Genomic DNA, 12,288 nt, shown 5'->3' with positions numbered 1-12,288 from the left:
AAATCGTGATCCCTTTGTGATAACAGTAAATATTATTTTTTAACGGCGGCGTCAAAAGTTTGTTTTTACAAGTTACGTTGACAACATTTTGCATTTCGTTTCGCTCCAGCTTGCTTCGCGTTATTATTTTGCCTGTACAAACGTGCTTTACACTTAGTTGCTTTTATATTACCATTATTTCACATCATAGTATCTTACCATTTTCTTTTGGTGCTATCGAAATGGTTCGCGCTGTACAAAGGTTACTGTACAAACGACTTTTGTTTTCACTTATTTTTTTACTTTTCTGTTTACCTAACTATGGCGTTCGCTTTTACCGTGTTATCAAATAACTAGCTTCAGTCGCCAGTCAAATCATCCCTATATAATACTGACCGTTGCCGTGTGAAAGAAAACATTTTGGTCGCAATGAAACTGGAATTATTTTAAAAAGACGAAAACTAATTGTGAACACAGCTGTAACGCAGTGGTTTCCAACCCCTTTTGGCCGTAGGTGCCCTACAGAAAAAAAAAAGATTGCGACACCCTTTCAAGATTTTTCAGTTTACTGTAATATCACATTAATCTAAACAGAAACATTTACTGTGTAGGGCAATATTTTGTACTTTATTGCACGCTATTCCTACACAGACTATCGTATCATGAAGCTTACCAGTATAGAAAAATTAAGCATTAGAAACGGCACCCCGGTTGAGACCAACTTCTATAACGTATTAGGTTTAACTAGTAACTCGAAGCGATTAAAATTGTAGATTAATTGTCGAGATATGACTAATGGATGGCGAAATTTTGTTCCTTTTATCGCAATACAGATGTGCGCCTACTCCAGTTATTCAAGCCATGCTCAAACTGTACTTAAGCTTGGTTTGACCAAGTTTTCATCATCGTTCGCAAGTCGCTACAGCGATTTCGTTACTCCTTCTTTTTAAATTGTACAGGAATTGGTTGTTTTTTTCTTCACGAACCACATCACGGCCACCCTTTTGTTTTCTCGTCGCCTGTATAGACCTTTTGTGACGTCACCATGTGTTTGATGACGTGTGCTGCCATGACGTTTAACCTTTACTAAGCTGGAAATAAATCAATGTAAAGAAAGACGTTCTGTTTTGCAATTAACCGTTTTAGGTAAACAAGACCTTGTATCTGCTATAAAAAGGCTTTTGAATAATGATTTATTTTTGTAATGTTAAGTTTTGTTTGATGCAAAAAAGGGAAATTTGTTCTTTTATAGCGTTTTTATTAATTGTTTTTTTGTTTTGTTTTTTAAATTAGCCTAACATAGCTATTTTATAGTGTATTCGACCAAAACGAACTTTTAAAATTTTACATTTACGTTCTTACAAAAAATTGCTGATAAAACTGAAAGACGGGCGGTGGGTTATTACATTTATCAGTTCACTTTAAATAAACAATATATTTTCTTTAATGTTCTAATTCGTTTGCTTATTTTTCCAAAAACGACGATTTCCTTCAGCATACAATACATCTGCGGGACGATGGTTCCATCGATTTTCAATTTGCGCGACATTATTTGCACAGAACACCTCTAATAAATTACTTCCATTCATTGCCCTTAACCACTATAATACGCTGCCTAATTTTTTTTTACTTTTTAGGTTTTTATTCAGAGATGGAAAATACAGCAATCCTTAAAGTTAATGTATTCGAAAGGTAAATCATAACAAATCTTTGTTAAGCTTTTTAAAATGTTTCTAGATTTTAATCATGCCTTTACTTTAAAGGGGATTGAATGAATCCGATAAAATTAGAAATGAATTCCCTTTAAAACGTTAATATTTATAATTTTTATTAATTTTATTATTATTTTGCTATGAATATGTATTTTACTTTACTTATAGGAACTGACAATGCCAGTATAGGCGAAATATATATTGCTTTTTTTTTAATGTCTGATCCTGATTTCACTCTGGTTTTTAAACTTTAAGTTTTATTGTTTATTTATAATTTGCATCGTGATAAAAATACATTTTTTACCTGTAAACATTAACAAATTGCTGTCAGCTAAGTTGGAATTGGTAAAACGCTAAGTTTTACTCGCCTTGCCAATGCAAAAGCCTTCCTTTGAGTAAATTCAAATCTTTCGTAGATCACTCCAGAAAATCGTTAACTTTGTAATATTTTTCTCTTTTTACTTGACCTACCCAACAGCGAAAACCGGCAAATCGTCGTAATTTGAACGCTTTCTCCTTTTTTGTTAATTTACGAGCATTGCTTAGTGTGCCGAAACGCTTTGCCGGTGTTTACCAAGAAAATTAAAATCGATTTTTCGCTTTCTGACGAATGTATTCTGTGAATCGCCAGGTAATTGCGATTATCGTCTGTAAATATGCGCCGGGTACGCTCAACCCACTTTTTTACCATTTTTATCTTTTTTCATCTTTTTTTAGCGCCTTTAGCAACGCGCTTCTCAAGTGGGACCGAAATATAATTTTCCTTGTGATCGCTCATTCGGGAGAGGCAGTGCTTTGTCGTATTCGTTGGAAATATAAGTGCATTTCAACTTTTGCAGCTCATTACAACTTGCAGTTGCAGTCTTAGCTCAGGTGCCGCACATTTTTGAAGAAGACCTTTTTCAGTGAATTTCTACTCCGCTTTGAATTTGCGCATTTGAAACTGGATCGGCACAAATCAAGATGGATTAAATTCGAAATAAGTTATAAGACCAGTTCAGGTAGCGTTTTCTTTTTTAAATTGAACTTTCTGAAATGTATTAGATGCATATATATACTTATTACTTTACCATCGACGACTTTTGGTTAGTATTTTGTATAACAAGTAATATTATAGTACTACTAATTCTACGCTCGAATGTCCAGTTTTATTATATTCGTAAGTTCATACCTAATCAGGAAATATAATTTAAATTATAAAAATATAGGTCACTCAAAATTGCACCTTTTTTTACCAAAAACCACAAAACACTTGGTTCAATACGCGCAAAGTGACTTAGTTTCCAGCATTTTATTTGGTTGTTTGCTGTAAATTAGGAATGGCAAAGGCACAATATATAAAAAAAAAAAGGTTTAACTCTGTATTGCGCTCTAGCGTATTTTAAAATGTTTTACATGTTTATTTTTTTAGTTAATTTAAACTTTTCATTTGGCAGTTATACAGGACAGTGTTTCATTCAAGTCATTTGCGAAACAACTGAAGTCCAACTCCCAAATAAATTGTTCAAAAAACTCACTTAATTGCACTTACAACACTGCAAATTGTAGCGGCCGATATGTGTTCATTGATTTTATTAAAACTTTTAACACAAACGTTCTTGTATAGTTGGCGGTAAAAGGTTTACAACTTGGAATTCTTTCAACATTTATGAGCACGTTCAAGAAAATGCCAAAGCGTGCCTTCGGCCCCCTGATGCTTCCCTTCAAGCGAAGGAGAAGGAAAATCAACGATTCCTCTGTTACGTCATCAGAAAGTGACGTCAGGTGAGATTTCCAGTGTTGTTTGTGCTTTGCTTTGTACATTTACTTCTGGAAGTTGTAAATTTACTAATGTGAGTTCTGTGCACGAATGAAAAACTTTAAGCGACTGTTAAAGAAAAAATGTGATATAATTGCATGTGAGGTGTATTGCTTATTCTTTTATATTGTGTTTATTTTATTAGACCTTTCCACTTATCATTTTACTCTATAAACACAGCGATAATGTATACTCATACAATACGATAAAAGTGATTTGGTTTTACTACAAAGCTAAACGAAATTGAAAGAATTTCCTGAAAAAACAGCATTTTGTTTAGTCGCTTATACGGAAAAAGTTGTTTCGTTATAGTAATGACATCACAGTAGTTTTTCACCAAAAATATTGGCTATCGGAATAAAATACCAAGTAGAAGAGCTTAACTAAACAAATGCAGCGTGAATTTGATAAACAAATGCAGCGTGAAAATCCTATTTTTGGAGAAATGTGTGAGAATGTCAAGCTTATAATCTTGAAACCCACACTTTGGCTGCGACACCATATCATTATGAAGCCAGCTAGAAAGGTGAAATTTTCACCGTATTTAAAGTATGAATTAGGGCTGCTAATGCTATTCAAAATTATTCATCCATTGCTCCGATTTATAGCGACCTTTTCGTATGTACTGTTTATAGATTTGCAGATTGTACCTTGCGAGAATTGTTTTTACCTCTGTATGCCTATACTGTTTCTATAGAAGGTATCGCTTTTTGTAGAGTTACTGCCAATATTTAGAGCAGTGGTTCCCAACCTTTAGGGTCATACGGCAAATTATAATAACTTCGGCACCCTTTCTAGCATTTTCGCCAAGCGGTTAACTGTCATGTCACATAAACCAACTTGAAACTATACACACAAACTGTGTACGCGGCAAAAAAAAACATTCTATAATTGGTACGCTACAAGCATACAGAAAAAATGTAACAAAAAGTATCAAGAAAGCTAGCCAATAGAGCAAAAATTTAAATCCAGAAGGGTTTCAAACATCTCTCGGGGCCCTTAAGCGTTAGAAACCGCTGCCCGGTTCAGAACCACTGATTTAGAGGATTTTGAGCCTTTATTGGCACCTGTGACTTTGTTATTTATAAATTTTCATTGTAGGGTTTAGTCGGCTGTGATCCCAATGACAAACGATTTATAGGGTCAGGTTTTGTCTGAATAACTATAAGGTTAAAACCATGGGTCGTCGTTAGTTCTTAGGATGATATAATTTTCTCAAAAACTTGACCTGGCCGGCTAACGATTATTTCGCAATCACTTAACGACTACTGGGGGATGATATGACGTTATATTTATCGATTTATTTCATTGGAATTTTTATGACCGTTTTTTTTTAATGAAAAAGCCACGTGTGAAAAATTTCCAATCTTTAGTCAAAAGTTTACGATAAAAAAACTAATTTTTATTAATATGCTTCCATACTCGACATTATTACTTAGTATCGTTTCCGGTCCGATAATTTAGGACAACCCTAATAACACTTTACGTTTCGCGACTAAATGTAAAGCTTTTGTTGAACAGAACAAACTATGAACTGAGCGCTGCTTACGTGGAAGACGCGTTGGCCGGGAGACTCTACAACTCTGGATTGGCGCAAAACCTAGCCACTGGACGAACTGTGGCCGTTTGGTAAGTGCATAGTTAGCTTATAGTCAGATTAAAATCATCCCAGGATGTTTGCTGGAATTTCACGCTGGTCAAAGCCTGTGTCTTAATTTTCGGCCTGTTTCGGACGTGATTCGTCGATTTCAGGAATATTTCGAGGGGAAAATGCGGTTGGGGGGTATACATGCGAAACTTTAAGATGGGGCCCGTTTCAAATCCTTCACAAAAAAAAGTTTTTAAGCTATGCAAAAGAAATACAGTATAAATGATGATTTTTTTGAAGAATTTTAAAATCCGAAAATCTCTAACCGACTCCCACCACTTAACTTAGGGATTTGTAGCTGTGATCGTATATCCTGGTGTGCTCTACATACAGTACATTAACTTCGAACGTTAAGTTAAACGCTTCTGTCATTAATAATATTCAGTCTGAACCAAAACTGAGTTGAAAATGCAGCCGGCTGCTTCAGAGCGTTTGCTACTTTTAGAACCAGCATAAAAAGTACGACTGCTCGTCCAACCGTAAGGACAAAATGCTGCGCTTTTTAATATTAAGCACATTCAAAAGTCAATTACTCCACAATTTTTGCATAAACAAATTCGAAAAGCGTTTTTTATTTACCATGTAAAGTTTTGTACAAGCGCCACTAAAATGACATTTTAAAAGCAATTATGTGCGGCATATTCATGACATTTTCACGCTGAAAGGTTGTCATGTAAACTAAACTAATATTTAGCTGTTAAAGCCTTTAATTGGCATTCCAACGAAACCGACAGCGCACAAAAGCTTTTACAGCATTTAGGATCCTTACGCAAATGAAACCAAATCTTTATTTTGTGTGATGTGGTTATGTTGCGTAAGCCTTAATAATGCATTGTGTTCAAACAGGTGCCTTCATCTAACGTCGCATCCCATGTATTTGACGTTTCTGTTTCTGGTCGTTGGGTTTCACTGCTTTTTGTCCTCACAGGAGCCGGTGCAGGTTTGTGCCTCTTTATCGTAATATACTAGAATGTATTGTTGTTCATTGACTTGAGTAAATAGCTAGCACTTATGTGGTCGTGGTACCATCTAAATCGGTATAAGTCTTAAATCCGCCGGAATAAGACCTATATAGTCAGAAACAGGCCTAAACAACACTTTACCTAACCCCAAACCCAACCCCTAAGTACATCATCAACTCCCCTAATAATTTCAACCTAACCCATTTTCTAACCCCACCAATAGCCCCAAACAGGACCAAAATCCGGTGCCAAAACAGCGGCGCCCTAATGGCGCTGGTCAAACTAGGGCGTCCAAACGTCGTCTTTAAAACGGTCGATGCCGAACCCATAACTTCTACCTGCAGTTTTAGACTTGATTTTGGCTATTTAGGCCTTAATCGGAAGAATTTAGGACGTATTCCGACTGGTTTAGGAATTATTCAAACGATTAAGGTCTTATTTTGTAGTGAATATTTCTGTAGCCGAAACACCAGTGCTTTAACGGCGCCGTTCAAACTAGGGCGCCCAAACTTCGACATCAAAACGACCGACGCCTGACAAACGGCCCCTGATCGTCATATTTCCCCTCCGTGTAGTTCCAGGCGTTATTTTAACCGTTGAGGCCTTATTATAATCAATTTAGAACCTATTCCGACATTTTCATGTCTTTTCAGACGATTTAGATCTTATTCTGCCTTAGATATAACTGCGTATTTGGCTTTATTATGTCATTGGTTTTAATACTATAGTTTTATAGATTTTTATGCTTTAGGTATTGTTGCTTTTTAGGTCTTATTGTGTGTTTCGCCGTTACCCTTGCTACCTTCGTTTGGCAACTTGTTTTTGTGTGACTAATTAACTCGACTAGAAAAAAATGCCGTGTAGGATCACAAACCATGACTGGAATATCGATATAAACTAGGTATCGTATCGGGAATAATATCACTCTAGGATCGGATATTATCCCATACTATACCTTTTTGTAGCCGATATCCGAATATGTCGAAAACCTCATAGTTGACTTGACGTGCATTTTTCGCAAAATCCTTCTACTCAAAAGCGGACGTCATTTATTTTGTTACTGATGGCCCAATTTTGTTGAGAATTTATTTACACTAAAGTCTTTAAACCAGTGGTTCTCGACCGGGGTGCCGCGGCACGCTACGGTGCCATTTTTAACGCTCAAGGGTGCCGAGAGATATTTCACATTCTTTGCGATTTCAATTTTTGCTCTATTGGTAAGCTTCTTGACAAAAAATTTTGTTTGCGATAAAAGTGCAAAATATTAAAAAGTTTTTTTTAACCTATTGCACAGGCAATGTGCTGTTTCCATTGCGTTTATTGTAACGTTACAGTTAACCACTCGGCAAAAACGGGTGCCGCGAACTATTTATAATTTCTGTAGGGCGCCGCAAGCCAAAACGGTTGAGAACCACTGCTTTAAAGGAATCTAAAATACTTCAACACAAAAAGGTTTAAAGGTTTCTTAAAATATCGAAAAGCCTGCATTTAACTTTTTTATACCAATATTTATTTAGCTAGTTGCACTACTGTCAGTTTTTAAAACGCATTTTGTGTTCTCAGATGGTGAGGCACCCCTCCCCCATAATGAACAATATGTCCTTCTGGGGGGGCATCGCCTGCTGTTTCACCTACATCATCGATGTACTGCTCAGTCTCGTGTATTGTAGACCCAAGTTGTACTTCACTTTCACCCATAACAAATTGTGAGTTTCTGGTGTTTCTGAATAACAGTTGCTGCCACATCTTTATTCTACTTCTCATTTAAGTCGGTCTTTACACCAAAATTTGAATCTTTTTTCAAAAAAACAGTTCTCAATGATTTTTTTTAAATTAATGGTAACAGGTACGTATGTAGTTATATTTTGTGGTTAAACAATCTCATGTAACTCGCATACATGCACACACGCAGTTTTTTTGGGTGTTTTAAAGGACCGAAAAAGTCTCTTAAATTTACAATTTATCAAAATATAACCTGCGTATGTAAATACAACATAAAAATGTCTTATGGGACCCTTAAAATGTTCTTACCATTCAGCAAAGCCAATTGTTAGAAAACCTGCACGCACGCATACACGCACATACACTCACGCACACACATACACACGTGCATAAAGTTGTTTCTTGCTGCGCCTTTTTCACTACATCCATGTATTTTGGGCTAAAAATTTGATATAAACCGTTTACCAGTGTTACGTAGCAGCATAAACGTTTTGTCTGTTTTGACCCAGGTACGCTATTTCCATCTTTCTCGTGACTTCCGACTACATCCTCATGGCTTCCTGCGGAAGAATGATCTTCAGAGGACTCCGGTCATTTATCCTTATCTTTCGGATACAAGCTTTAAGGAAGTAAGCGTCAAAATTCAGTCTCTACAATTTCTGTCTTTTCTTTGTCGTTTGTTTTTCGGCCCGCCACTCTAGTGTTATCGGGACACGGTTATTCATCACTATAAGTGATGTCCGATTCTTATTTTGTAGTTTATACTAATACCCACAATTTTGGGCAAAAAGTGCAGCTGTCTAATCCACCAAATGGCACCATTAATATGCTTAGACCAGTAAAATAGGTGAATTACAACGTGAACAGAAAACGGTTTGTGCTCTATAATTTGTTAGCCGGTTGACTGTTTGAAGAAATGTAACTGGTATAAGGCGGCGTAAACAGTTTTATATAAAAGTTTATTTTTCGAATTCATAAACCATTGAGCGTCTGTCTTATTTTTTATCATATTTTAACGTAACTCAAATAATATTAAATATTTATCGAAAACGAAATATTTTGTCTAGCTTTGCAATGTTGCTCTTTACAGCCTAAAAATCCTTTGAAGCTTAAATACTAAATAGGTAGCCGAAATTTTGGATAATAATTAAACAGATGAAGACCAAAACAACTTATTTTCAGTATTAACTTTTTGGCAGCTTGTCCAGGAAGCGAAATTCTGCAACTTTTTTTTGTATTTAATACTTTATCACACCAAGTTAGGGTCAAAAATAAACTCACTCTTGTAATATCGTGTTCGTGACTTTGCAGCACTGGCCTTGTGATGCTGGCCGTCACTCCAAAGTTTCTTCAATTTCTTCTCATCATGTTTGCCTACGTCACTGTGTTCGCGGTAATGGGGGTTCACCTGTTCGTGTACACCTACGTGGACAACGGTAAGTGACGCAAATTATTTTGACCATTAACCTAGTTGTGATTTTCACTTAAATTTTTACTGCTGACGAACATTCAAGTCACATGGCGTTCATTTGTTAAAGGCCCTTTTACAATTAAATAACGCACCGTAACCAAAAAAAAACTTCTAACAATGCTAAGTTTGTACGTCTACACTCTAGAGTAGTCTTTCTAAACGTTTTTTCGCCGACGCAAATTGAGTCTCAAGAATAACACCGAACCTTTGGCGGCTCAATTCTCCTAAACCAGGGGTTCTTAAACTTCCCCTAAGGGGTCCATGGACCCCAGTTTAAGAACCCCTGTCCTAAACTGAACTTTTTGTAAGGGTAAAGTGAACGAAACACAATTATTTGGACGTTTTAAGCAAGAGAATGTAGCCGACTTATTCACGTCCAAATGTGCTGCTGACTACAATGTGCATAGGCGCCGAACGTGGGTGTGCAAAACGCTCTTGAATTTGACCAATTTGCACGCGCAATTGGTGTGCAAATTCAACTACTAAGAAAACTATAATAATATAGCGCAATATATGCTGACAAAAGAGCAATTTAGGTTCACTGACAGTGTTAAAAGCTTTCACGAATGACAGCGTTGGCGAAGTAGCATCACCGCAAATGTTCGTTCGCGCCAACAAATAAACAAACCAAAGCGCTGAAACCATAAAATACGAACTCGCGTTGTTCTCGGTCAAGTTTAACTTTTGTAACGCCGTGCTTCGTGTGACGTAACCATTCCTAAATATTAAACATCCTATAGCGTTCGGTCGCTCAAAGCTACAAGGAAATATAATAAGTAATTTAAAGCACAAGCCTTTAAACGCCTTCCACATAAAAAAATAATCGTCATTTTCGATTAATATAAAAATACAACTTTCCCATTATGTCACTAAATCCCAGTACCAACACTCTACTACCTTCTTAATCGATGTGGTGCTCCATTGAAGGTTGCCATGTGTACCACAAGTTAACATTATTGAAGAAAATGCAATATTAAAGGCTTTCTGTTATAGTTTGGGTTTATCTCATTAAATAAGCAGTTCTTTAAAGATAAGACAAGACCCATGTAATTAAAGATTCAAGGTCCATGTACTCAAAACGTGGAATTTAAGCTTAATATCAGTACAGCAAAAAAACTTGCGCTCGCCCAGTCTTTAAGCTTTCAAGCGTGTCACGAGGGAAAAAGGCTGGCAAATACTGCTCGAGTCTAAAACTTTGTCAGCAAGATTTATCTCTCGTCTACGACTTTGACAACAAGATTTATGTGTGGATATTGCAAAGAATAATAGTGTATCGGAAAAGTTTATATTTTTCCTAATTATTAACAGACTGAAAGGCCACTATATCTTTGTCGTTTTCTTTTTGCAGGGCCGAGCGCGCATTCGCGTTACTAAAAAACGAATTTTAGGACGAAATTACAAGTGATAAAACAGGGTAATACTAATTTACGGAATGATGAATGGTCGGAATGCTTACTATTTTAAGTGTTACCCCGTTAAAACGATTATTAAACCAACGCACAATTTTTGGGTTAGGGTGGGGGTTAGCGTTTGGGTGAAGATGGGTCAAGTGTTACTATATTTTATAATAATACTGTGCGCGTTCCGACCATTCCGATCATTCATCATTCCGTACATTAGTGTTACCCATAAAACATGTGAAAGCGGAAATCGTTTTTTTTTTTTAAATACTTGGTTGGTCTTTAGTAAGCATTTTGTATGCCTACTGTAAATGTTAATATAGACGTTGTACAAAGTCAACACGATGGAATATACCAAGGCGCCTTCAACAATATTGGAATTTCGATTTTGGAAATCTTCGTTCTAATGGCAGGTAGCCCACTTTTTGGTGCTTTGTAATAATTTGAATATACTTTTCTAGATTTAAACAACTTTAACTATTAGGCCTTAACTGTTGTTGCCTGATACTGAAACTGTAGAATAAAGTTATATATACGTATTTAAATAACAAGTATTTCTTACCTATGCTTTTGGTCAAACCTTTTCTCTCCAATTCTAAAAACAAAGATTTTATTTATTGATTTAAGCTGCCTAATTGATTGTTCAAGAGCTTGCAGTTTAAAATTCATGTAACAATATGACATATTTTTTTTCACATAAAATTCATGAACTTATTTAATAGCAAACTCATTCCTTGGTTAAGTATTTGATTTAATCTAGTTGTGAGTCAAATCTACTTCGTTTTACACTCTTTACCCCCCAGGTGGAAGTTACCCCCGTTTTATGATCCCGGCTTACGTCAAACACGGAAGTCCTGTCCTTCTATACTTCATCACAATCATAATGACTGGAGAGGTGAGAATTTTAAAGCTTACTTTGTTATTAATACAAACCGAACGCTTTCAGTTTAAAGGCATTTCGGACTTTTTTCATGACCCCGCTTACCCGACAAAAATGGTCAAATTTTGGACTATTTTCATGACCCCGCGTACATGACAAAAAAATGGTCAAATTTTGGACTATTTTCATGACCCCGCGTACACAACAAAAATGTGAAAATGTTGGACTTTTTTCATGACCCCGCGTACACGACAATAAATGATCAAATTTTGGACTTTTTTCATGACCCCGCGTACACAACAAAAATGTGAAAATTTTGGACTTTTTTCATGACCCCGCGTACACGACAATAAATGATCAAATTTACGAATTTTTTCATGACCCCGCGTACACAACAAAAATGTGAAAATGTTGGACTTTTTTCATGACCACGTGTACACGACAAAAATGTGAAAATTTTGGACTTTTTTCATGACCCCGGGTACACTGCAAAAATGTGAAAATTTTGGACTTTTTTCATGACCCCGCGTACACAACAAGAAATGTGAAAATGTTGGACTTTTTTCATCACCACGCGTACACGACAAAAAATGGTCAAATTTTGGACTTTTTTCATGACCCCGCGTACACAACAAACAATGGTCAAATTTTGGACTTTTTTCATGACCCCGCGTACACAACAAAAATGGTCAAATTTTGGACTTTTTTCATGACCC

At 36.1% G+C, this 12,288-nt stretch overlaps 1 protein-coding gene across 1 annotated transcript in view; it reads left to right on the top strand.

The window, feature by feature from the left end:
- The first annotated feature begins 3,357 nt into the window (after positions 1-3,357).
- Positions 3,358-12,288, top strand: part of LOC146139324 (uncharacterized) — a 51,752-nt gene continuing 42,821 nt past the window's right edge. Inside the window, exons 1-8 of the mRNA XM_083392402.1 lie at positions 3,358-3,455; positions 5,011-5,118; positions 5,984-6,077; positions 7,663-7,805; positions 8,331-8,450; positions 9,133-9,257; positions 11,016-11,105; positions 11,496-11,587. Of these exons, the coding sequence (XP_083248528.1) occupies positions 3,358-3,455; positions 5,011-5,118; positions 5,984-6,077; positions 7,663-7,805; positions 8,331-8,450; positions 9,133-9,257; positions 11,016-11,105; positions 11,496-11,587 (870 nt within the window). The remainder of the gene's footprint in view (positions 3,456-5,010; positions 5,119-5,983; positions 6,078-7,662; positions 7,806-8,330; positions 8,451-9,132; positions 9,258-11,015; positions 11,106-11,495; positions 11,588-12,288) is intronic.

This window comes from Ascidiella aspersa, chromosome 6 (assembly GCF_963924565.1).
Source record: "Ascidiella aspersa chromosome 6, kaAscAspe10.2, whole genome shotgun sequence".
Taxonomy (NCBI): Eukaryota; Metazoa; Chordata; class Ascidiacea; order Phlebobranchia; family Ascidiidae; genus Ascidiella; species Ascidiella aspersa.
This window is presented reverse-complemented; position numbering and strand designations above follow the sequence as displayed.